The following is a 27573-nucleotide window of genomic DNA, read 5'->3' as shown; positions in this document are numbered from 1 at the left end:
TAAAACCTAAAACAGCATATAATATGTTAAAAAACTTGGCATATAGTTGAAAAATATAGTCCAAATTTACTATGCTGATAAACTGGGGGATTTCCCACCCCCGCCAGAGCCATGGACCATCAAAGACTTTGTAAAAATAAAGAGTGCCTTTCCCAGCTGTGCCCACCTCACTACACCCATGGTTATAGTTCTATCCATATGGCTCATAATGTCTGGATAAACAAGGATGGCTTCTTCTATAGTTAGTGAGTGTGACTCGGGTTAAAAAAAAAAAGATGCTGAAAGGGGTAGCTAAAACAATAGTAAACACTACGTTACCTGGTCCACGGGCATCCTTCTTCGTGATCCCAATCCTCCTGCTGGTGTCCTCTGCATCTGATGAGTCACCCAGGAGTTCCCGGTGATGTCGGTAAGTGCGGCCATTGCGTTGGGGGAATGGCGGGAATTTCAAATTATTTTGTATTGCATTCAATACAAAATAACTGTATTGAATGCAATACACTGTATTTATATGTCTAAAAGCGTACTGCTTTTAGACATATAAATACATCTTTCATTAAATTGTCTTTCATTAAGATTTATTTTACAGTATAATATATTAGTATGAGTAAATAAATTAATTTTTTATTTTAACTTATTTTTTTAAAATGTATTAAAAATATTATTTTGACATGATTTTGTGTTTCAAGCTTTATTATACTCATACTAATATAATATACTGTAAAATACATTTTCATGAAAAACAATGTACCGCTTTTAGACATAAATTTCCATTTTGTCCAATTAGACTTCACAGTCCTAGTTCTTGATTTGAAGAGGATGATCCTGAGTTACCAGTGCTTAAAGCTTCATCCAGTGGTTCAGGTGTTTCAGGTAGTAACGTCTTCATGTGAACTGCTATGTCATAGAGTTCCTTTTTTCCTATAAGAATTTGGTCACCACTCAACAAAGATCATCTCATTGGATCAACAAAAATAGCAGCTAACAAGTTCTAATAAGATACGATATCATCAGCTGTTAACCCCCAACTTTTGTTCTGGGAATATATAAAGCGCTTTCATTCCAAGAAAAGTTAGCCAGGTGTCTTCATATTTCAACCACTTTGTGAAGGTAAAAGGGTGAGAAATTAGACTTTCTGATTTTTTAACTTGCACCCACTGACTTTCAGTTAATGAAGTGTTTTCATTGTCCAGTTCTTTAAGAAAGTCTTTTAGCTTTAATGCTTTATTATGAAGTAAGGGCTCCCCAGCATGTTGTTTGATCCAGAATGGCTCCTTTTCCAGCAGTTCTCTTCAGAATAGCTTTTAGGGGGGCCCTGGCTGTAACAGTTGCTAGCCTCAACTTTCCAATTAGAGCAATTGCATGACGATCTTTCAGTCCATCTCTTAATGCAAGTTGCAGACTAGAACCAGCACAACACATATGTTGTAACACATGTGCTTTCTTCATAAACATCTAACCCTATAGTGGGATATGAATATACTAATAGAAGAATGGTAAGGTTTTATGACAGCAATTTAGGATAAATGGCAATCATAACAACATACTGAACCGCAAATAGATACTCTGATACTCAAATTCAAATATCTGTTAAAAATCCCTTCTACATTGGCATAAAAAATATTTTTAGCAATACGTTACAGAAGGCTGTAATCCTTACGGCCTCTGTATTCAAATCTTCCCCAATGCCAAAAACATTAACAAAATCTGCCCTGCATAGAAGCAAGCTCTAAACAAATGTGTGAGGAATTATTGAGGATACTCATTGCCTTCTCCAAGGAATTAATATCCACACTAGATATACAAATGCACCACCTCCAAACCAAACACTTGGATATCATCAACTCCTCTAAGTTTGAAGAGAAATTCGAAAACCTAAAATCCCACTTCTATAAAAAAGAAGAAACAAAAATTACAAAGAGACGAATAGGCCTTTAATAATAAAAGAGTTACAAATGAAAAACAAACAACTAATATCCCAAACCCCAAGATGGACTCTACTAAGATGCAAACACAAGACACCCAACCCAAAACCTCACAAATAGAGTCAATTATCCAACAAGTAACAGTGTAACACAGAACAAAATGATTTAAATGCACTATTAACAGAAAGTGAATATACTGAGACACAACCCTCCCATACCACACAACAAACACCAAATAATGAACAAGCTATAGAAGCAAATATCTCCTTCTTCCCTTCACTATCCACAAATACAAACTTTTGTGGCCATTACAACTGATCAAATTCTAAAAATGAATTTGAAAACACCACCTCCTAGAACAAACATCACTAAAACACACAAAAAAGCTCTTAGAAACTTGCAAATTAGGAAAGACATAGTTATCAAACCCTTCAATAAAAGGGGCAATCTAGTTATCTTGAACATAGACCATTACCATCAAATCTGTCATGAAATTTTGGACAAGCAAGAGTGGTACACTTTGATCCCAAATAGCAAAACCATTGAGTTTAGGCAAGAAAACAATACATTAATAGCTAACACATTTACCATCCGGATCATTTATCAAAACACAAAGGAATACCTCACAAACAAATTTCCCATCTCTACATTTCATGCCCTACACAAAATACATAAAAGCATTTCACACCCAACAGGACGACCTATAATATCTAGAATAGGATCTCTAACAGCCAATGCAAGTGAGTTAGTCGACCCCTATTTACGCCCCTTGGTCACTAAACTACCGCCATACTTTAAAGATACAATAGAATTACTGTAAATCACACATGAAAACACATCCCCCTCAAACTCCATATTAGTAGCAATTGATGTAGAAGCATCATACAGTAGCATACCACTACCAACTAGGGATGAGCGAGAATGCCTCTAAACAGTCTTGCAAAAATTTCCCCGAATCTCTGATGAGTCCGCAAAATTTCGGCAAACCCATTTCGCAAATTCCATTGAAGTCCACAGTGCAGGTTCCCACAGTCCCTGGGCTGTACTTATCATTCATAAATGCAATCCAGTGACCGTGTGAACCTGTGGTCACAGCTGATTGGAGGCACGCGGCTTTCTATGTAGGGAAAACTAAAAGACCGCCCTGAAAAAGAATCTATGAGCACATAGATTCCATTCCATTCCGGTAAAAATTTAACCCCGATTTGTCATCCCGTGGGCACAAAACATAACTTCAACCTTAAAGTATTATCATTTACTGGTCTAGAACATCTCTCTCCCTATTCCAGAGTAGGAAACATCGACAACACATTATTACAAATATACATACCCCTGTATATTCTGTAATCTCCCTACTCTCCTTTATAGGCTTCATACCATTCTTACTTGTTTTTATCTGTACTCATCAACTGATACACTAAATTTATATCTAGTGGCATCATACAAGTAAGTAATCAGGACTTTGTAATAAATAAATATGTTTAATATATGTCAATATGGGGTGTCTCAGATATAATACTAAGCACTTCTCTTAATGGTACTACATATGATCCTGAATATTAATTGCACCAAATCATGTTGACATGCATCTGTTTATATATTACTTTACTGTTCCCAACGAGTAGATATATTTTTACCAATATCACCAAGTGGGAAGAAAGTAATTGTGCATTACTTTAACTTATGTATACTACACATGTATATACTTTTTTACCTATGTATACTATGTATAGACCTAGACCTATCTAGAACCATTTACTCCACCTATGTTAACCCCCCTAGCATTCTAATATTCTGTCCATATTTCCATGCAAAAAGCATTACATTTTTTGCATGGAAATTTATTTTACATTGTAGGCTCTAACTCTTGGGCAGAACTCACCAAAATATGTCCAATATTTAATAAATTTAATAATAAATTTTAAATAAAAAATGCAAAAATCTGTTAAAAAATAGTGAAACGTAAAATAACTGTATAGTGGCATGTATAATATATATAAATATAATATAAATTTATATTTATTATATGAAGAATTCTTTGTATTGGACTCAATACAGCTATTTTGTATTGAAACCAATACAAAATGATTTGAATTTTCCACCATTACTCCCGCCCGCACCGACACATGCACTGGCCTTACCGGGAAACCCCCGGAGATCGCCTCTGCAGTTTGCGGCTGAAGCGGGAAGTCCATAGTGGCGAAACGCGTCGGGTTATGACTTATTGGTTTAAAATATTCGCTAGCCAACTGTATGTATAGTGTGTCAATTCCCACCCCATGATATAATAGGCTGGGGATTATGTTCTGATGATTGTTTTTGTATGAATCGAAGTATAAATACATAATTATTGATTTTTAAAAAAAGCACGGCCTCTTCAATTATGAGTTTCCTAACACTTTGTTGCTCTAGAGAAACTCACAAGATTTTTTTTTTGCTATTTCTCTGTTTAAACCCAAATAGGCTGGTTGTGAAAAGAAGGATAGGGGTACACTATTCTTTACTGCTATTTCAGTTATGTGATTTTTAAATTCTGCTTGTGTTATTGTTATGGTAACTTTGTCAGATGTCAAGAATCTTCTTAGTTGGATTTGCTCTCCAGTCGATGTCTGAGCTTTATTTAGTATTTAACCAGATGAAAGGTTTTTATTGCTATCTTTCTCATTAACAACTTCTAACACTTTAGAAAGACAATTCAAGTGTCTTCAAATTTGTTTCCCTTGTATGTGCATTTTTTGCAGAACTACCAAAACTGCTAATTTTTGCATCACTTTCTTTTTTTTTACCATCATCCTCTTCTATATTACATGTTCACACAAATTTTCCACCTCTTGATAGTGTAAAATGGTCATAAACAGCAGACTTTGATGTGTTTAAGTCTTTTTGCCATTGTGAATGGCAATTGTAAACTAAAATATAAATATAAAGTGTGTTATACCAACCAAAGGAGCATACCAACCAAAAGAAATATACACACAAACATACACATATTTCTACTTTATACAAGCATAAATATTGCCTTCACTATACACACAAACAAGCCACAGCCAAGCACTATACATGATTTCACCATTTGCACCATACACACAAACATTTAAGAAAGAATAAATGCACAATATGCCCTATTCACAAAAACATACACAAGAGCCCTAAGGTTTGTACAGTCAGCACCATACATATTAATACGTTGCTGCAATTATACATACATACACATAGCCCTGCAGTTTACTTAGAAACAAACACTCATTCCTACACTATACACACAAGAAGCTTTGCATTAAACATAAATACAGCTGAATCCAAGGAGCTGTTCTTCCCATGCCTGCTTCAGTCAGGTGACTGCACTCTCTACATGCTAATTTTTTCTATATTCTTTTTTAAAAAATTTGTATAAAATGTATAATTTTTATTAAAAAGATTTTAAGCTAGGTTTAAGCTCACAATATCATTGGATAGATGTGCATAGTAGCTAATGAATGTCATCTACACAAAATTAGATGGCAATTTCCTTGAATCTATCATTGCATAACAAAAAAAGAAGTTAAAAAGTGTGTGTGTGAGTGATACTGTAGTTTATTGTATCTTTATTTTAAAAGGTTTTATTGTTAGGTCCGTTTAAATATTTTATGTACAATTACACACTATTTCAATAAATAAAGTACTGTGAGTTCAGTACCAAGCACAAGTGTAAATTCTACACTGCTTCTGAATTAGCTGAAGTTCAAGGTTGCCTATTTTTTTTCCAAGAAATGCATTAAATTACTGTCGAGTATATTATTACATAGTAGAAGAACTCCACCTGGTGGCAAATGAAAGTGCTATTCTAAATAAAATCATTTGTTACATATTATTATAATATAGTCATAAAAGGCCTTTAATTGTGAATAAATTAGGCAAGGTTTTTATTCAATGGCAGAGCAATGGCTTACTTTACTTAAGTTTTTTTTTTTTAAATTTTTGAATTTATTGGCAAATTGCAGAGATGTACTGCCTTTAAAGTAGCAATAGGAAGATCACTTAGTATTTGTTGAATCTTAAAATATTGATGCTCGCAGAACATGCAAATTAGCATTTACATGAATGCATGCTCATGCATCCATTGTCCAGTTTATGGCCACTAGAGATTACTTCATACATGTGCAGTTTCTATCAAAGTTATCACTGCTTGATTAGGAGTTGAGAGCATGATAAAGAGTAGTGATTAGGATACAGTATCACCTGAGAAAGTTTTTATCTAGGGACACTCACAATAGGCATTCAAAACCAAATAAAAAAAGACAAGTACAAAACAGTCTTGAATATCTGACACATGGGTGTGTTCATTCTTTTACCAATCAACATAGAACTCCTTGAACACCAGTTTACTTAAGAGGGTGTCAGACACTGTGTTCATATTAATGTGTATGCTTGACTCAGATAAGTTCATGTTTAAGAAAATATATTGCAATTACCTTAATACTAGAGTGAAGTCCTTGAAATACAACAATGTGTCAGAGAGGAAATGTGTTCTGAGGTGTACAATAAATCTATTTTCAGTATAAATACTATTTGGTATTAACATTTCTAAAGCCTCCAGGGCAAGTCAGCAAGTAAATGGACCTGAGAATAAATCCAATACCAAATAAACACCGGGCACCAGAATGGCTTGTTTGGATGGACTTTGCTCCTAGTGAAGTTGGTCTGTGGTGTGTCATTGGTTAAACAAGATCAATGCCTTGTCTTAGCTTTATCTGATCTGTTTCCACTATGAACTGATCATGATAGCAGATGAAAAGAGTTATCAAAAAATTACTGAACTGGGAATAAAAACATTGCATTGTAAGAGCCCTTCCTGGATATTTAGGCAGCATATATTTTTCCATTTTAACTTTGCAAACTGCAAATATGTCTCTGATATGTATGTGTTAGTGTTTGTGTGTGAATTTTATGGGGGGGGGGGGTGTAAGTTAAGGTTTGCTATGCCTTGTGTCTTACCTGCTGCTAGCTACAATGAAAGATTGAAACATGACTAAAGCTACATACACACTTCCAATTATTATCGTTGGAAAACGAACGACGAACGTTCATGCACGATATATATGAACGATCGTATAGCACCGATCCTGCACATAGAGTTAACGACACGATCGTTCATAGATATTGTACACACAATAGATACGATCGTTTGAGCGACAGAGGAACTATGTGCACGACAGTAAAGTGAACGGACGTTCGTTCATCACGCATGCCCTGAACATGGACGATCAACGAACGACCGTACACACGAACGATGTTCAACGATCGTCGTCCAATCCGATCCGTCGGTCCGGTCGTTCGTTTCCAGCGACTTTCCTCGTTCGTCGGCGTCGTTGGTTACTTTTTTACCAACGATTTTTTGCCCAATCGATCGTTCGTCGTTCGATTGGAACGATAAAAATTGGAAGTGTGTACGCACCTTTATGCTGGGCATTCACTATGAGTTTTTTTTTCTAACATATAAGTTGATCCTTTGTGGTTAACTTCAGGTGTTAGAAATATGATCCACTTTTTCTATAATTGATCTGCATTATACAATCAACTTTTAATTGACATTCTATCCAAATATCAAGTCCATATACAAGCCTTTTCTAAAATTTAAACATACGATAAGATAATCATGTCTCATGATAAAAAATATTTCCTGGCATGATCATTTGATCTCTACAGCATTTGTTGTCTGTTGTCCAAACGACAACAGTCATGGGGGATCCAAGAATGACGGATGAGGAACGATCGTAAAGAAGGTGAAGGGGAGAGCACGCAGCGAGGTAGAGCAGAATGGCTCTGAATGTGCAGCACTCGTTCATGCATCGTGCAGTCTTTTTTCCTTGGAAAAGATTGCGAAAGATCCTTTCCAACAACAATTATTGACATGTGTACCCAGCCTAAGAGTGCCATTCTTCTCAATGGCCAGCAATGTAGGAGGCATTCTTCCAAATTGCCACCACACTAATGTACTGTGAGTTGTAGTAATTATACCCTTGAAAACATAGCAATATTTCAAGGGGTTCCACCATGTTAAAAAGGTTGACAAACATTGCGTTAGGGCATGGACTGACTCCATAAGACCTGAAGGTATTAATATATGTGTTTTAACAGTTGCATTTTTTTTTATCTTCTTCTTCATCTTTCCTTTTAAAATATATTGGGATCCTGCTAGTTCCACTAAAATCCTACTGGGTTTTTATCATAAAAAGCATAGAAAAAGATCTGTGCTGTCATGGTCAGTTTGGTTTCTTAGGCTTTAGTTAAAAAAGACAAGATTTAACGATGACACATTGTATACTTGTGTTCCTTTAGTCTCCCCTTCTGTTTCAAGTCCCCCACCAAACTGTGCTGTGCTGACTGGCAGTCTCACATCATTTTTTTAACCTAAGTCTTTTTTCCTGGTATCTGGGATCAGAGCAGAATGATGTACATGTGCACCAGAGTTCATTTGTTCCTGACATCCAGGTATGCCAGGATTGTACAGGGAGCTGCACATGCTTTGAAAGATTGCAAACAGGCAGGTACATTTTATCTAATGCCAAAAACAGATTGCAAATCCTTTCTTTAATAAAGAGCAGCCAGCTTCCAATTATTTATAATTATATTTTTTAGGTTTAGTTCAACTTTAGGCATACACAGACTTCTGAGGTGCTTCATATTACTCATCCAATAACAAGACCCCGACCTGTAGAGAAAAGAAAAACCCTGATAAGGGTATGCAGTTAATGACTGTATATAGGTTTTATTGAAACATCATTTTCTAGGTTGGTTGAAAAAAGAAATAAGTCTATTAAGATCAACCATTAGGAAAAAAAACACATCTTAGATAAAAAAAACCCTATAGACATAGTTGATCTAGAGGAAGGCAAAAAAAACCCTGTTACAATTTGCTCCAACAGGGGAAAAAAAATCCTCCTTGATTCCATGAGGCAATCGGATGTTCGCTGGATCAACAGTCTCTGTTCTCTTTACTTTAAAAGCTTTAATACCCAGTTATATGCTGTGCTTCTAGAAAAGCTTTTTCAGCTTTTTAAAGCATTATTTAGTAGTTGTTGAAACTACTTCCCGAGGAAGCCTATTCCACATTTTCACAGACCTTACAGTGAAGAATCCCTTCCTTATCCAGAGATTTAATGTATTTTGCCACAGATGCAAAGAGTGCCCTCTTGTTCTTTGTATCGATCTTAAAGTGAATAATGAAGAGAGTTCTCTATATGGACCGTTTATATACTTATATAGGGTGATTATTTCCCCCCTTAAATGTCTCTTCTCAAGGGAGAATAGATTCAGTTCAGATAATCTCTCCTAATAGCTGAGCTCCTCCATTCCTTTTATTAGTTTAGTTAAAGTCCTTTTTGTGAACTGGTGCCCAAAACTGGACTGCATATTCCAGATGTGGTCTGACCAATGCTTTGTACAGGGACAGGATTATGTCTCCATCTCTGCAGTCTATTCCTCTTTTAATACAAGATATTCCTCTTTTTTAATACAAGATTGTGTTAATCTGTATACTACAGTGCACTGTAGAGGATGTGATAAACTTTTTTTTTTTACAATTGGGTGGAATCGGGGTGAACTACAGGTCTATTACCTTAACAAAAATGATTTCTCCTCATTAATGGGAGCTCAGCCACCCTCCCACCCATGAAAGACAGCAAGGCTAGCCAGGCTACTAATGTATGATTCAAAGAAAATACAAGAAACACAAGAGAACTGGGCAGTAGCGAACACCACTGAAAAATAAGGCAGGCTTCATTGCAGTTTTACTTTTACAGTAGTATTCTATCATAAATATAATTAACAAAAACCCACATGAACAGTCTCCTATTGATAAACAATAGCATTTATACTTGAACTTAAACAATTCACCCAGAACAGCAAAAAAATTAATAAAATGATTTCCTATAACTTTCAAAGCTTGCATACATAAAACTGCAGGAATTATAGCCATGTTATTTTTTTCATTTTTTTTTTTTTTTAGATATTCATATAGGAGAGCTTTTAGTGTAAATATTATTATCATTATGTTTTAATTACCATGTATGTAGTAATCCTATTTATATGCGGGGGAAGCCACATTTGTTCTTTAAATCACAAGATGCTCTTTTTGCTAAGAGCCACATAGTGGTTGCTACACAACAATTGTGTCTCCTTCAGATTAATGCAAATCTGTGCATCACCTAATTGATTGTTGAAGAAAGAATATCTAATATAGTGGGAATGCACTGGTTTTCAGTTTGTGTGATGTCATTGTACTAAAAATTATATCCAGCCTCTATATTAAATGTAAACATTAGTATATATTTTAAATAGAAAAACAAATCAAATTGTTATGTACAATTTATATCACACATTATTTTAAATTACCTTACCTTCCATCCTACACAGTTATACAGGCTTTTCTTGTGAACTCAAGCCCTTTCCTCCCCAGCCTCATTGTTCCTGGCCCTCCTTCCATTCACAGGTTTTTAGTGCAATCATAGAGGTTCAGCATCATATACATTGCCACAACTTTTTTTTTTTTAGAGAAATTATGTACAGCACAACTCTTACCAGCCATGATTTGTCTGTATTGCATAGTGGAGCACAAAGACTTAGTGATGCCATTAACAATCACATTTTTTACTTTACAATTTAATTTGCATGTTAATGAGGAAGAAAGGAAAAACAGGTATACTAAAATTTTAAAATAGAAACTGCACTAACAATTTGTGCTTACTGAAAATACACTATACTTTCATTGGGCCGGGGTTATAATGGTCTTTAAAAAATGGTAATTGTAGATTAAAACTAAATGGTATGCAGTATTTCCACTGAACCTGAACAGTGCTGTAAAATGATAGTTATCTTGTTCCTTTTCCAAAAGATGAATAGAACCTGCATATCTCTTCTATGGATTTCATTATACATGCTCAAGTATGAAATAATCCTATTTAGTGTGATTACTAATGTGTATCCCTAGGTTTCCCAAATACTGCCTTAGCCATGGGTGGAAGAAAATAACTATAAATATCTAGGCTTGTGTATTTTTATAGCATCATTTAAAACTTGACATGTTTAACTAGTTTGCTTTAAAATTATCTATGTTGTCTACCTTTCAGCTATTCGCGAAGATGGGATGCCAGGTGGAAGAAACAAAAGCATTGGTCCTGTACAGGTAGGACTATATATAGGGCTATGCTAGGGGCCTATGAAACTGATATATCTCAAAGCTCTTCCTGGTCTTTGGATAGTCTGGGCTTGTTTAATTTTTTACTGTGATTATATGTATATATAGTTTTCCTATGGCCTTGAGCCTTACTTCAAATGCATATTTGCAATGTAACATGAATATCACCACTTTAAGATGTAAATGACCAGCTATATTCAAAATCTGGAATTTATACTGAGCAGGTGATATGAGCCACAGTCCTAGATTGTTGTAATGCAGAAAAGGTATTTAGAATTACCTTTTGATTTTACACAATCACAGGTTAAAAATTGGATATCAGCAGGAGGTCTATTATTGCATAAGAGCCCTTTCACCACTTCGGTGGCAATATAAGTTCTTCATCTTAGTTAATTACATTATATTCCTATCCCTCCTATTTTGTTGTGCATCCCCACCTCTTAGATTGTAAGAGCACCACTGCTCTATAGCTTTTTATATGCATTTTCTTTTTCTAGTTTCAAGTTATGTGACTTAAATAATGCACTAATTAAACTGCACACTGTGTTTTAGGCCTTTTTTACACTTGCATAGGAAAACCCAATGGTTAGCCAATCCCAGGCAGTGTGTTTTTTTGCTTCAGTGGAGAACGAAGAGGCCAATAACGACTTGTCACTTCAAGAACCCTCGCCACAATCCACTGCAAATGCAGCTGCATGCAAATAGGTACAAACAATGGTTCTGAACTGCTCCCATTCGGTGAGCATGGTTGAGTCTGCAGTGGAAAAGAGAACACACCAAAAATGCAGCAAGCAGAAATTTTCATAAACACAAGGCACCCCCAATATTTTTCAATATTATTAATAAACAGTGTTTATATAGCACCAACATCTTGCGCAGCACTGCATTAAATAGGGGTTTAAAATGACAGACCTTTACAGATAGTGACACAGGAGGAGGAGACAGACTCAACCATGCTCACCGAATGGGAGCAGTTCAGAACCATTGTTTGTACCTATTTGCATGCAGCTGCATTTGCAGTGGATTGTGGCGAGGGTTCTTGAAGTGACAAGTCGTTATTGGCCTCTTCGTTCTCCACTGAAGCAAAAAAACACACTGCCTGGGATTGGCTAACCATTGGGTTTTCCTATGCAAGTGTAAAAAAGGCCTAAAACACAGTGTGCAGTTTAATTAGTGCATTATTTAAGTCACATAACTTGAAACTAGAAAAAGAAAATGCATATAAAAAGCTATAGAGCAGTGGTGCCCAACCTTTTTCACCCGGGGGTCCGCTGTTGACATTCAGCTGTATCACTCGCAGGCCACAATGAAAACAAATAATAAAGATGTATGTTTAGAACTAGAATAGTTTTTTTAAAATGAAATTATTTTGAAATTTTTCCAGTTACTGTAATGAACAGGCACCAAATAAAATAAATGACAAATCAAGATTTTCTGCACTCACCATTTGATGCTCATTTTTTTACTGAAAGATACAAAACTAAAGCAATAATACAGTGCTAGCCAGTTAGCCATCCTGTCAGTTATAGGGGGCCGCTAACCTTTTTTGTACCCCAAAATCTCTGCAATGGATATACTCCCTATATTTCCCTGTTTAAGAAATTAGGGTTCACAGAAGATAAGTGGCCAGATATGTGTGATAGGGTAGCATTTAATAATAATAGCAATAGTTTTTCTTATCCTGTGATTACGCCGCAGAAATAACATTTTAGGAGCAGTTAACCACAAGAGTCCCCCACTTATCCTACATTTTAATTTACCTACAGCTCCCCTTTCAGGAGGAAATGGGGTTCAAAGAACATAAGCGGACATTTATATGTGACAGGGCACCATGGTATGCTAGGAGTGATAACATTTTAGTGGACGGAGGGTAGCCACAAGGGTCTTCCACTTATTCTACATTTCCCTTTCTCTACTGTTTAAGAGAAATTGGGATTCACAGAAGGTAAGTGGCCAGCTATGTGTGACTTGATAGTGTGGTATGACAGGTATAGTTTTTTTTTATCTTGTGATGGCGCCTTAGTGATGGCATTTTAGAAGGAGATATCCACAAGAGTCCTCCACTTGCAGTTGCATTTCCCTTTTCTTACATAGAAATTGGGTTCATAGAGAGTAACGGGATAGCTATGTGTGACAGGGTAGCATAAAATGATGGGTATAACATTTTATTGGGGAAGGAGGGAGACAAAAATGGTTTCCTACTGGCTCCCACATTACTACTTGCCAACATCCATCTGTTTCAGAGAAATATGGGTTCACAGAAAGTAAGTTCTCAGCTCTGTGTAACAGGCACCCCACCAGCCGATCAGTCCCTTGCAGATTTGAACCCAGACAGTAGTAAGCGGTCTCCCCCTAGGCAGGGACCTATGGCATGAGAAAGGCGTAACTGCACCTTAACCTCACTGTCAGTCTGAACACAGCCTGGAAGTTTTGTGAGCAAGCAAATATATTTTTGGGGCACCACCGCAGAGAGTGAATTGACAGTCTTCTAATGCTCACTGCCTTTGAAGTGGCCCCGGGGGGTCCCTAACTCAATTTGAGGACCCTGGTCTTGAAATGGCCCCCTTAATGTGAAAATATCCCTGATTGATATTAGGATTTTATGTTTGTGAGCCTGTATTTAGTAACTTGTTATGTATAGGGGGGTGGTTTACTAGCAGCTCCCTCCCATGGAGACAGTGACGGCTCCATGCACACAGACACAGCACTCTTGATGGTGCTAGGATTATCTCGCAGTACAAGGTGAGGGAGGAACAGCCATAGCTGATTACCAAGGTCTATAGTATAGTACATGCTCACTCTCAGGGAGCTAACACTTAGCAGGCACAGGGAGCTCCCTCTCCTGGTAGCACAATCCCATAGAAAAACATAGGGGATGCACTTGCTCCATCCCCCTTAAGACAGTGAGCAGAGAGGGGATAAGGAGAGCATCAGCTGTGGCCCGCGGGCTGTAGGTTGCGCACCTTTCCTTAAACTGACCTGAGAGGCACAAACTGCCTATTGCTTGAGGAACCCTGGTTGGAAAACGCTGATATAGAGAGTTCTCACTTTTTTTATATTAATAATGTATTAGAGGAAATTACAATTGTAAAAATGTGCTAAATGAAAAGTTTATTAATCCCTAGAAACTATTTAGAGGTTACATTTATCAGTTGGACCTTGTTTAGATATCATAGCTACTTCTCTTGGCCCTTTCTTTGTTTTGTTTATTTTATTAATCTAGCAAAGTATATGGAGAACAGACTCTAGTGCTGCACAGTGCGCTTATACATTAGTACAATATTTCATTCCAGTGATAACGTATATACTCAAGTATAAGTAGATCCGAGTATAGGCCGAGGTACCTATTTTTCCCTTGGAAAACAAGAAAATCTTTTTTGACTCGAGTATAAGCCCAGGGTGGGAAATGCTGCAGCTACTGGCAAGTTTCAAGATTCAAAATAAATACCAATAAATACCAATAAAACAGCCATTACAGCCATATTACGGTAAACAAATACCATAATGAGAATTTAGTGGTTAGGTAGGTATACTACTTACTGTACCTAACCACTAAATTCTCTTTAACCTCCCTGGCTGTATGATTCTCTCTGGAAAAAGTAGCTGAAAGCGATACAAAGCGGTACTGCATTCAGCCATGGTAGCCCTCCTAGCATTCCAATTCTCTCCATATTTCCACGCAAAAAAGGTGACATTTTTTTGCATGGAAATTTATTTTACATTGTAGCTCTATAATTCTCAGACATAACTCACGGAAATATGTCCAATATTTAATAAATGTAATAATAAATTTTAAATAAAAGAACACAAAAATCTGGTAAACAATAAAATAAAAAAATAGTTAAACATGTAATAAAACTGTACAGTAGCATGTATAATATATATATAATATAATTATATAAATATTATACAAAGATTTCTTTGTTTTTGACTCAGCTTTTTTGTATTGAATCCAATACAAAATTATTTGATTTACCCGCCGCTCCTACTCACCAAGAAATGCCGGAGATCGTCTCTGCATTCACTGGCTGAAGACAGAAGAGAGAAGATGTGTCCAGTGGAGTTGTGTGGACCAGCAGGACGCCGGGGGACAACAACGGAACAAGGTAAGAACAAGGTAAGTGGGGTTTTCTTATGTTTTGTGTACTTTTGAATTTGGCACTGGAGTTACGCCAACGTGTAGCCACCGTACTCTGGTGTACCCCTCCTGGCTTTTGCGGCCAGCGTATTTCCGCTGCAACTTGATGACATTGTCATCAGAGGACGAAAACCGCTGGCCACGGCTGCCGGATCAGGTGCTTTTCTGGAGGGACCCATGCACCTGACTGGAGTATAGGCTGGAGGGGACTTTTTCAGCACATTTTGGGTGCTGAAAAAGTCAGCTTATACTTTAGTATATACGGTAATTTGTTTTTTTTAATACAAACACAATATAATGTCTAACGGGCAAAGTTAAGAAAGAGCAAATTAAAGTTACATTGGAATGAGACATCAGTTTCTGGTAATCTGCCTTGGTGAAAATTAGTAATTGGTAGTTTTATATAGGTTAGCTTCCTAGTCAAACTGACTTATGTATTATTTAACACATGGTTTGCAGAAATTCTTTTCCAAACACATACTTAAAATGTAAATGCTATTTTCAGCAGTGATTTTTTTCAGAGTTTGATTAAATCTTTCTAAATAAGTTTAGGTCACTGGTGTTCTGTGCTTACTGACCGTTTCAACTTGAATATTCATCAGAACAGTCTATATTTGCGGTTTTAAAACACTTTGCTATCATTTATTATTTCATTATTTATTTTTATTTTACAGTAAAGCCGCTTGTCTAGCATATGCAGAAAGGTATATTATAAAATATTATACTGAGATGGGTTTTTACAAAGGTTGAAATAGACATTTTGTGAATAAATACAAAATCACACAGTACTTTTACTTAAAAATGTTTAAAAATCAATTTTTTTAAATTTAGTTAACAAAAGTATTGGATGTAATGTATTCAAAAATGTTGTATTTTACATAGAAGATGGAGAAGGGAGAAACATTCTCTCTGAACATAACTATTCCCCACAAAGATTAAATGCACAGTTGCAGAACATACAGGAAACATAATGTGTGCATGTAATTTACTGAACACCTAACAGTTTATACTGTAATAAGTTTTATTGCAATTTTGCAGGGTTTTCTGCTTATTGGCCTTGGGGAAGAATATCATCGCCCTTCCCAATGTGTTTCTCCTGTAAGGTGGCCTAATGTCTCCTTATTCCTTCTGGCACACGCTGTACATGCATCAACTTTTTGCATACGGAAATGATCTTTCATAATCATCTCCAGTGACACTATAATGAATTGTCACTGTACACACAGCAGTTCAGTTCTTTGAGCGGGGTAAGGGGGAGCAGGAGGTACCTTGTTGTATCCTACCCCATAGGAAATTACAGTGGGCTCCCCAAATCAGTCGTTTAGTGATAACTAAACAATGTTGGGGGACCACTCAATACACGTTATGTTTTGGAGATTGTGTAGTTTTGGAGCATGAACAGAATCAAGTTTAGACACACTTTTTTATTAATAACTATAAACATTTTAAATTTGGCAGCAAATTTATTTTGTAAATTTTTTCAGGAATTGTTAAAGGACACTATACTGCTACTGTCCATTAAGAATATGTGAGTAACTATTTTTTCTTTTAGATTTCCGATGAAGAGATTGAAAGGATTATGACTGGTCAAGAGTTTGAGGAAGAAGCCAACACATCATGGAGTAACAATGGAGATAGTGACCATAGTTCTCCAGGCAATGCCGTGTCTGAAAGTAACCAGCCTTCTCCAGTATCAACACCTTCCTCCAGGTAGACACAACCTGCTTTCTAGAATACCTAAAAAAACCTCAAAACTCAATTATGATTTATTTTTAAATTTTTAAACTAGCAGTGCTGACATTCAAAATATCCTTTTTTAGTAGATCAGTGGAACTAAATGGATTTAGCTCTCTTCGGGATCAGTATCTGGGCACTCCTGCATCAACACACTATCAATATTTACCTCATCTGTTTAGCTACTCCGCTCACTCTGCTATAATCCCATCCCAAACCAGAAGTCTGGACCCTCAGTCGCTCACCCTCATCAACCAGCTACTAGCTGCAGAAGACATGGAGCCACTTAATACACCTATGCTGATTGAAGATGGGTAAGTGGGCTATGTACTCTGTGTGGGAAATTGAACCCTAATAAATATATGAATATTCACTTTGTGAACAAAAAGGATGCTGAACTTATAAGAGTGAATAATCAATTATTTGAATTTTAACCAGAACTCCATTCCTTCCTTCAGGCTTTTGAAAAGTTGGACAGTTTCCTCTCTTGTACTCATATTGCTTACTTTGAACTCACTGCACACAGTAAACTTCTTCTCTATGCAAACACACTGCAGAATATATTCCCATGAGTAACACAATTAAAGGTAAAGTAGAGGTAAAGGATGCTCAAGATTACAAAAAATCTAAAATGCACATCTAATTGTAAAAAAGAGTAAGTTACCAGCCCCCCAAATTATTGGAGTATATTTACAGTATTAAAAAAAACAAACCAAGGAATACATTTATCACATAGTCTTAGGAATAGGCATGCGGGCCCTTTGCTGGATAACTAACTGGGGACAAGGATAAGGCAGTTCTAAAAATTATGTTCTTTAGCTCTGTGTGTACACACAAAATGGTGAAACTGAAGGTCATAACGGGGGTATTTTCCAAGTTAAAATAAACCAGTAAATCTAAAGCACCAAAGCATAGTAGAGATTTTGAAAGAAAATAATATCTTACGCAAGAATCAGCATCGTTTAACAAAATACCATAGTTGTCAAGCAAATCAACTTTCTTTTTATGAGGAAGTAAGCAAAAACCAAGTAGCGGCTTTTGCAAAAGCATTTTACTCAATACCACACATTCAGCTTAGGCGTAAAATTTCATTATGTTAATAGATGCTGGCATAAAAATACATATTCGGAGAGTAGCGAATAATGATTCATTGCATAGAAAAAGGCAGCATGCTTTGAGTTTTTTTTTTAACAATGCATGCGGAAAGACTTCTTAAAGTTGATGTGAAATTCAAAATGGAAAATGGGAGCACACTGGATTTGGCATATAAGGAGAGTACAAAGAAAGTGTATGCAAAATCATTCTTGCTGGCAATGGTTTTCTCATGACCCGTGACTTATCAGCAATGATGTTTTCTGGGTCTGGTCAGACCTTTGCACTGGCATGCTATAGTATATGTGTGCGCTGCCTTCTTGTGTCTAAACCTTGGGTAATCCCAGTGTTGCTGTTTGTAAAAAAAAAAAAAAAAAAAGTCAAATATTCTTCCTAGATAGAATATCAGACATAGAGCTCTTGAGACAAAAAGCATCTGGAGGCGTCAACTGTGTGCTAGCAATTCTGCTCTATATGATTTTTTTGCCCCAATTCACCTCCACTTTAAATAGGAGTTTTGACATTATTTGTATCTAAAATGGCTAAATAAAGCAATAGAAAGACCAATACGTCCTAGAAATGGGAATAATTGACAAGCATATGTATTTAAATAGTTACATAGTTAGGTTGAAAAACAGACATAAGTCCATCAAGTTCAACCACCGGGGAAATAAACATATCCCAGATGAAATCCTTGCGTGTGCAATGGTCTGTCTAGACTAAGACTGAGACTGAAGCTGATGCGACACTGCTATCTTTAATTTAGTTTATTCAAAAACACTGTGTGGGAAAAGACGTGTATAATATTTTAGAATAGTAAAAATTGACAAGAAAACCCAGAAACATCATTGCTGATAAGTCATGAGAAACCATTGCCAGCAAGAAGCATACACTTTGCATACTCTTTCTTTGTACTCTCCTCATATGCCAAACCCAGTGTTCTAATTTCCAGTTTCCCTATGCTCCAGACCCAGAGGAAGGCAAAATAAAACCTGTTTCAGTTTGCTCCAACAGGGGAAAAAAATCCCAGGCAGATGTTCCCTGGATTAAACGTCTCTGCTGTCTTTATGTTAAAGCTTTAATACCCAGTTATATTCTGTGCTTCTAAAAAAGCATCCAGCTTTTTTTCAATGCAATCTATAGCAGTTGCTGAAACCTAAGGGGCCTATTCCACATTTTTACACACCTAACAGTGAAGAATCCCTTCCTTATCCAGAGATGAAATGTATTTTTCCCCAGGTGCAAAGAGTTCCCCTTTTGTTCTTTGTCATGATCTTACAGTGAAAGAGAGTTCTCTATATGGACCATTTATATATTTATACAGGGTGATCATATCCCCCCTTAAACGTCTCTTCTCAAGGGAGAATAGATTCAGTTCAGCTAATCTCTCCTCATAGCTGAGCTCCTCCATTCCTTTAATTAGTTTAGTTGCCCTTCTCTGCACTCTCCAATTCCACAATGTCCTTTTTGTGAACTGGTGACCCAAACTGGACTCCATATTCCAGATGTGGTCTGACCAATGCTTTGTACAGGGGCAGGATTATGTCTCCATCTCTGCAGTCTATTCCTCTTTTATTACAAGAAAGTACATTGCTAGCTTTAGATATTGCAGCTTGGCATTGCATGCTGTTATTAAGTCTATGATCTACCAGAACCCCCAGATCCTTTTCTATTTCTGACTCCCCCAAATGTATTCCACCTAGACAGTATGAAGCATACATGTTGTTAGCTCCCAAGCGCATAACTTTACATTTATCTATATTAAATGTCATTTGCCACTTGGCTGCCTAATCAAACAGTACATCTAGGTCTGCTTGAAGATTATAGACATCCTGTATGGACTTAATTCCATTACATAGTTTGGTGTCATCTGCAAACACAGAAATTGTACTTTTAGTCCCATACTCTATATCCTATATTTATACATTTATAAAGATGTTAAACAGTAAAGGTCCCAACACTGAACCCTGGGGTACACCACTAATAACCTTAGACCATTCAGAGTATGAATCATTAATTACTACTCTCTGGATGCGATCTTTAAGCCAGTTCGCTATCCATTTCCAGATTTGCTTTTCTAAAATTATTGACCCTAACTTGCATATTAACCCTCTGTGGGGTACAGTGTCAAATGCTTTGGAAATGTCCAAGTACACTATATCAACTGCTATTCCACGGTCTACCTGTTTACTTACTTCCTCATAAAAAGAGAGTAAATTTGTTTAACAACTTCACTCTTTCTAGCAGAAGCCATGCTGACTATCACTTATAATATTATTTTCTAGCAGAAACTCCTCTATGTGGCTCTTTATCAAACTCACTAAGACCTTTCCAACTATGGACGTTAAACCAAAACGGTCTGTAGTTACTTGTTAATTACTTTGCTCCTTTGTTGGCCATGTTGGCCTTTTGCCAATCAATTGGTACAATGCCAGTGATTAAAGAGTCTCTAAAAATTAGAAACAATGGCTTTGAAATAACCGAGCTCAGCTCTTTTAAGCAGGATTGGCCACAGACAGGTGCTATTTCTTTTAAAGCCTCCTTCATTTCTGCCATTGCTGATGACCTTCTGAAAATGCTATTTGCTTCTAAATGCTTGTTCTGTGTTAGTAATTCAAAAAGTTTTGTTCCCCATTTGTATCAATATGAATTAAAAAAATGCTCACATGTTGCCTTCCTCCCTCTAGTGTGTCCCTGCTGTGCAAATCTGTATCAAGAATAAAAAAAAGTTCAGTTATGATATTTGACATTCCCCATCTGTCAATAAGACGTGGCAGAAACACTGAATGTTTTAGGAATTACCTGTAATAAATATTGATTGCTGCCCATTTCAGTGAAAGTGGATAAAAGTGTTTATTGTGTGAGCTCAGTGATTTCAGCAACTGTCTCTTGTAATGTAATATCTTTTGATATCACTAGTCCAGAGCTACATCTTCATGGTCATGATATTGCAAAATAGGACATAGTAATGTTTTTGAAACTACATGTTTGGATGCTCCAAAATGTACAGATGTTTAGCAAAAAGTGAAAAATGGCATTTATTGCAAGCACGTTGGATTAAATACTAATTCTCCACATGGTGGCGCTGATTGAAGCATATACATAATATTGTGTTAGTTTTTCATTTATTACTTCTGTGTTATGGTCAGATGCGTTTTATTTGATAATACTAAAGGGCATAATCCTTCTACTTTAAAATATATGTTGTTTTTTAAATTGCATGTGTACATATTGTTGTATAACATTATATAGTACTTTTTGGCTGCATGTGTTCTGCTTTAGTCATCATTCATTTAATATAAACAATATATGCTATAAACAATTGTCTGTGTTGATATCATTTGCCAAAAGCTATAATGTTGAGACTGATCTTTCATCCACCTGGGCCTAGGTCAGGGGTCAGCAACCTTTACTATCAAAAGAGCCATTTTGCCTCCTCTTCCACTAAAGAAAAATAGTCTAGAGCCGCAAAACATACCCCATCAGAGATCTCCCCGCGGCAGCCGAAGGGAGCCACAACAAGGAGGCTGAAGAGCCGCATGCGGCTCCGGAGCCGCAGGTTGCAGACCCCTGGCCTACGTGATATGTAAAATTGCTGTTATTTATGTATTTTTAATTGAAATGAAAATCAAGCTATTGATGGTCAGCCAATACTGCTACAACTTTGTGTCGAAAATCTGTACCCCATTTTGTAAACTGAATAATAGAAGAGTAACCTGGATTAAGGTATTTTGTTTATGTTTCATTGTGTGTTCAGTTCAGACTTTTTTTTTCAATGGGTCCTTTGTGTAGGAAATAGGTAGCAAGTGACAGGCTTGTTGATTGTTGACATTGTTAAGATGGTTTGCATGTTTTTTTTTTTTTATTCGTAATATATTATAATAGAAAGGGCAGTGGGCGGTTCAAAATTATGAGCATTCTCAGCATAGTTGGCTTACTGTGTGTGGGGAAGGCAGGGGTCATTTTTGGTGTCTTTAAACTAAATGATGGACACGAAAAAAGGCATGTCAGAGATCAGATGTCAGAACTCCACCAACAAGTCATTACAGACACCTGTGGAATTTATCTGTTCTGCAGACACTGCTTATTGCAACTTCCAATGGCGTTACTTGTGTGCATGTTACTTGTGGCATTCAGCAGTGCAAACCAAAGCAACTGCTAAGAAGGCATACATTTAGCCATAAAGAACTGCAAGCCTGTGATGTCGCCCAAAGAGAGACTTGTAGCCTGTAGAAGTACATTTGTGGGTGTAGGAGGGTACCTAGGGGCACAACGCTGGTAATTAAGTTTAGTTAATAATTTGCTGCGTAACTACAATAATTAAATAATATATTGCTCTTTCTACACACAGTGCAATTCTCTTTATTCAAAATGTAACTATATATTTATATATTTACTATTATATAGAAAACTTTTAAACTTCTATTGTAAGAGCTGCTGTGTAGATATAAAATTGATTGCTATTTAAAGTTTACCGGAAACGGTAAATATTAATAGTGTATCACATATGTGCCTGCTTAAGTAATCCATCCATGTAAATGCATCACACAAGATAGCATTATTTTATTAGGATTTTGTTTAAATAAATGTATTGATTTTTTATTGAATATACAAATACAATAATACCATGGCAAAAAATAGGATAATGATTGCAGAGTTCAAGTAAATATACTTACTACAGACATAAAGGACCACACTGATACTACACAAAACTAGGACAACATAGAAATAAAGGGGTGAGAGGCAAGTCTCGCAGTCGGCTAATATAATCTACTGGTGTCATTTTTCAACAGTATATCTATAGCTAAATAGAGAGCAATGAACGGTCCCATCCCAAAGGCATATAGTATTCAATCTACTGTGACCATATCTTCTGAACAAGATGCTTAGGAAACAAGTGTCCCACAGTATAGTGTATGCCATTTGGTATACCAGTGTCCAGAATCTCTTCACCTTGGGGCACTCCCACCAAATAGGAAATAGAGTTCTTGCTGTTTTACAGCCCCTAAAGCAGTCACCCCAGCAAGCAGGTTTAAACTTTGACAATCACGATGGTACTATGTACCACCGCAGCATCAATTTGTAATTGGTTTCCCAGCGAGACACATATGAGGGTGTGAATGTGATTCCCTGAACCAGGTCACCATATATGGTTGACAGAACCCCTTTCGCATATGGATCCTGTCTACACAAATTTTCAAACCAGTTCATATTGAATGGCCCAGTGGATTTCCCAGGTCTGGTCTGGGCAAAGTGTTTGATTTGGAGATAGCGAAAAAGCTCCTACCGTGGAGCTTCATGGTTATCATGAAACACATTAAAGGGAAGTATGCCAAATGGATTAATAAAGTGATGAAGCCTATCTGGTCTTTCTCCACCCACCAAGCAAAATGTCTCAGTTCTTCCATTCCTGGAGGGAACATTGGGTTCCCTAATATAGGGGCCACCGGAGTATGCTGGGTGACAAGCCCACCAACCTTTTTTTTAGAATCTCTGATTTTCAGCGTGTGCCACAAAATGGGGTTAGATATGTGATGATGTTGAGAGCCTGGGACCCACAATCGTGCTTCCACTGACGCAGGCGCTGCTGCACCACCTTCTATCGATACCCATTGATGAGGTTGCTCTCGAGCATAGTATGCTAGGAGAGGCGTTTAACTGCGCAGCATTGTAGTACGAACTTGGGTGTGGTACAGAAAGGCCCCCCATATTCCGCAGCCGGAAGAGAGTGTACCTAGGAACACGCGGGCATCTGGCACCCCAAATAACCTCCAAAATTTTGCATTGCAAGAATTGGATATTGTGAGCAGGTATAGCGATTGGGTAAAATCCTTATTGGGTATAGAAATTTAGGTAGCCATGACATCTTAATAGAGGCTATGAATGCCCAAATAACTAAGCCTTTTCGACTTCCATTGAAAAGGAAAGGACTCTTTTATGGCCATCACCGTTTCCTGCGGGAGAATGATATTAAGTGCCAGTACCAGTGGGGCGGTCAAACTGAGAAGGATGTAACCACAAACAGGCAAAGCTTGTTCTGCTTGCCATTCACCTCGAGGCCCTGAATATCTCTGTGGTCCCAAATGGCTATTGCCAAGGTTTCCACTGCTAGTGCAAAAAGTAGGGGCGACAACGGACAACCCTGCCCGGTACGCCTGCCTATAGGAATTTATGAGGAGCGGTATCCCATGTACTGGATAAAAGCTTTAGGAGAGGCGGAAAGAGAGGTTACCCATGCACAAAAGTTTGGACCGAAGCCCCAATTTCCCAGGAGGGACATAAGGTATGGCCAAATAACAGAGTCAAATGCCTTACAAACATCCAGACTGAGGAGAAATGTTGGAGTATTCATCTCCCTGGCCTGATGGACAAGGTGTACCACCCTACTTATGCTATTCCGGGCTTGTCGCATGGAAATAAACCATTCCCTGTGGTCTGTAAATACAATATCACATTTTATATACAATTCCCGTGCCCAACCAGGCCGCCAAAATTGCAGCCAGGAACTTAGCATCCATATTAAGAAGGGAAATTGGCCTGTAGTTGGACCAAGCTGTCGAGTCTGAGGAGGTTTTAGGCAATGTGCAAATAGCTCCATCAAGAGTGCTATTATCCAAGCCACCTCCCCAGGGAATAGCATTGAATATCTCTACTAAATGGGATCCCAGCACATGCTGATATTTCTTATAGTACGTTGCCATAAACCCATCTGGTCCAGGCCGTTTGTTGGGCTAAGGACTCTTAATAGCCTGGGTCACTTCAAACAGGGTAATGGGGGCTTCCATGGTCTTCTGCATAGATGCAGGGATTTGCAATCAGGAAACCTGTCCAAAGCTGCCTCATCAAAAGATTGAGGCATCTGATATAGCTTGCACAAATGTGTATGGAACTCCTGCAGTATATGTACAGGATTACTTGTAAGGCCTATCCCAATACCTTTGAGTCTGTATGAATTAAAGAATTGGTCGGGGTGCCTCAATCTTGTTCGCCAACAACGTATGCATTTTGTTACAGTATCTAAAAAAAATTTGTTTTTCAACCATCTCAGTGTCTTCGTACAGAGATTCTGCTGTGTCCAGACCTGATCCACCTGACATTTCACGTCCTTGTTTGGAGTGGTTGTAATTTGAGTGCGTAACTCCGCATATCTGGACTCTAGTTGAGCCAAGTTTGCCATGCATTGCTTTTTAATTTGCAAAGCAACCTGAATGGGACGATCCCGAACAATTGTCTTACTTGCTGCTGAGGTTACAGGTTGTTGATTAAGGGGGAAATCTGACCATCTGCATGAATCGGGCTTTGGGAATAGAGAAGAGAGAGTCACCTGGACTGCATCATGGTCAGACCATGGAACTGCTAAAATGCTACAGGCCTTGACCAGAGGTAACACCTTCTGCTGTACCAAAATATGGTCTATGCAGGTGAACAAATGATGAGGGTGGGAGAAATGAGTATAATCCAACTCCTTTGGGTGAAGTTCTCGCCATGTATCGCCAACATCTCAGATCTAAATAATCAAGCAGTTAGCTTGAAGAGTTGGTATCCCTAGGTTGAGCAGGCGTAGTAGACACACCCTTCCTATCCAGCCAGGGCATCAGGTGACTTTGGTATCGCCACATAACACCAGAATACCCTTCACATGTTTATTTATTATTTGCATAAGATGGGTAAAAAGGACAGTTGGTTATCATTAGGTGCATAGTAAGGCACTAGGCTTACCTTGGCGTCATTTAAATATCGACAAGGATCAAATACCAGCCTTCCAGGTTGGCTACTTTAGCATTTAATTAGAAAGTGACAGTTTTCCGAAAACCAATAAATGTGCCTCTGCGTTTCACCGTTGCATTAGCCATGTACACTGTAGGATAAGATGCATGGAAATACCTGGGACAAGAGGTAGAAAAATGAGCCTCCTGGAGACATAGTACATCGGCATTACGTGCATGGAAGTAACGGAAGGCCTGTGACCGCTTAGCCGGATAATTAAATTCTTTGAGGGACGTTGAGGGAAAGAATGGTTACCACCATTGTACCCCACGTCACAAGCCACCTGTTACCACCAGGAAAAAGTCTACCAAAAACATATAAACCGTTATATATATGTATATGCCAGGGATATCTGTAAGTACTAGTGGAGTACACAGTGACTACTACACCAGGATCAAGGCACTAAAACCCAAGTTACTTAGGACAACACCGTTATTCTTTTCAAAACTGAAGGCAGAGGTAGTCAAAAGAAATACAGTGGATCAAAGCATTATCAGGTATTGCTTTGTGAGTATCGGTATCGACTTCGGAGTGAGGAAGAAGCGGTATTCTCTTTGGGGCCTCTACGTTGGTGTGCTGTAGATAACCGTGGCGGAGAAGGACAAGGAAGGTCAGTACCATCTAACTCCTCTGGCCTGTCCTAGGCAGTGATTCCCAAGGCATGGAAACAGGCTTCCACTGGAGAAGTAATGGCCTGCATCTTGCAACCATATGAAAAAAGCAAATTTAAAGGGTAGTGCCAACGGTATGCAATTTGCTGATTCTTAAGGGCTTCAACTCTCTGCAGCGCTCAATGGTCGCTGGTGCCAAATCCAAAAAACAACTAGTAAGCGTGCCCTTGGAAGGATAATGGTTCTTTTGCTTGGGCTGCCCTCATCAGCGTTTCCTTCGTTCGCAAAATGTGTAACTTCACCACAATATCTATTGGGGGACCCTCGGGCCTGGGCCTCGCGAGGGTACGGTGTAGCCGCTCAAGCTCCAATCTTTCTATGGGTATCTCGGCATAGTTCTTGAAAAAGAGCAGTGACCATAGCGTTAAGATCAATTATGGAATATTAGGTAGACCACATATGCGGAAGTTAGAATGGCGGGACCGATTTTCTAGATCCTCCAACTTGTGATGTAATAACAGTACATCTTGCTTCAGTTGTTCAATGTCCTACTCGTGGCCCTCCAGGACCGTTGTTACATCATCCATGCATACTTCCAGTTGTACTCTACACTGGCCCAAATCTTTACTCTCTTTAGTAAAGTGTTCAGTCATTTTCTTAGCTGTACTTTGCAAAGCTGAATGCAGCATTGTTTGGAACCTGTTGAAAAGATTCTCTGGATCTGGTAGTTGATGCTGTGTAGCTAGTGGTGGGGATAGAGGGCTCCCCGTAAACATATCTGGCTCGCTAGAACCTTCACCTCTCTCCTTACTCGTGGCAGGGGAGGAATCCTCCATCTTGGCTGACACGCGGGCTAATGCTGGGTGCACTGTCGCGTGAGATTTCCTGTGTGTGCTGCGGGTAGGCATCTGGGACCTCCTCCTCTTACTGTATGCTGATGCTGCCAAGTTTATCAAGCCTCCTGGGACCAGAATCACCGAGTGATGCGCCTGTTAAAGCCTTTTATGTCCCGGTGTAGTGCGGAGCTGACTCGGGAACAGGCATCCATCGGACCTGTGCATGCGCACCAGGATTTCATTTTTAAAAGCTTATTTCCTGTGTGCACAGTCAGTGATTTTCACTGGTTGTATT

The 27573-nt window shown here is 37.9% G+C and overlaps 1 protein-coding gene across 1 annotated transcript in view; it reads left to right on the top strand.

Moving 5' to 3' along the window:
* NR6A1 (nuclear receptor subfamily 6 group A member 1) overlaps positions 1-27573 on the top strand; it is a 67941-nt gene that overhangs the window by 22741 nt on the left and 17627 nt on the right. The window contains exons 3-5 of the mRNA XM_072430947.1: positions 11033-11088; positions 16791-16948; positions 17059-17286. Of these exons, the coding sequence (XP_072287048.1) occupies positions 11033-11088; positions 16791-16948; positions 17059-17286 (442 nt within the window). The remainder of the gene's footprint in view (positions 1-11032; positions 11089-16790; positions 16949-17058; positions 17287-27573) is intronic.

The sequence above is a fragment of the Pyxicephalus adspersus genome, chromosome Z (genome assembly GCF_032062135.1).
Source record: "Pyxicephalus adspersus chromosome Z, UCB_Pads_2.0, whole genome shotgun sequence".
NCBI classification, from domain to species: domain Eukaryota; kingdom Metazoa; phylum Chordata; class Amphibia; order Anura; family Pyxicephalidae; genus Pyxicephalus; species Pyxicephalus adspersus.
The sequence above is the reverse complement of the archived record's forward strand: the minus strand, read 5'-3'. Positions and strand labels throughout refer to the sequence as shown.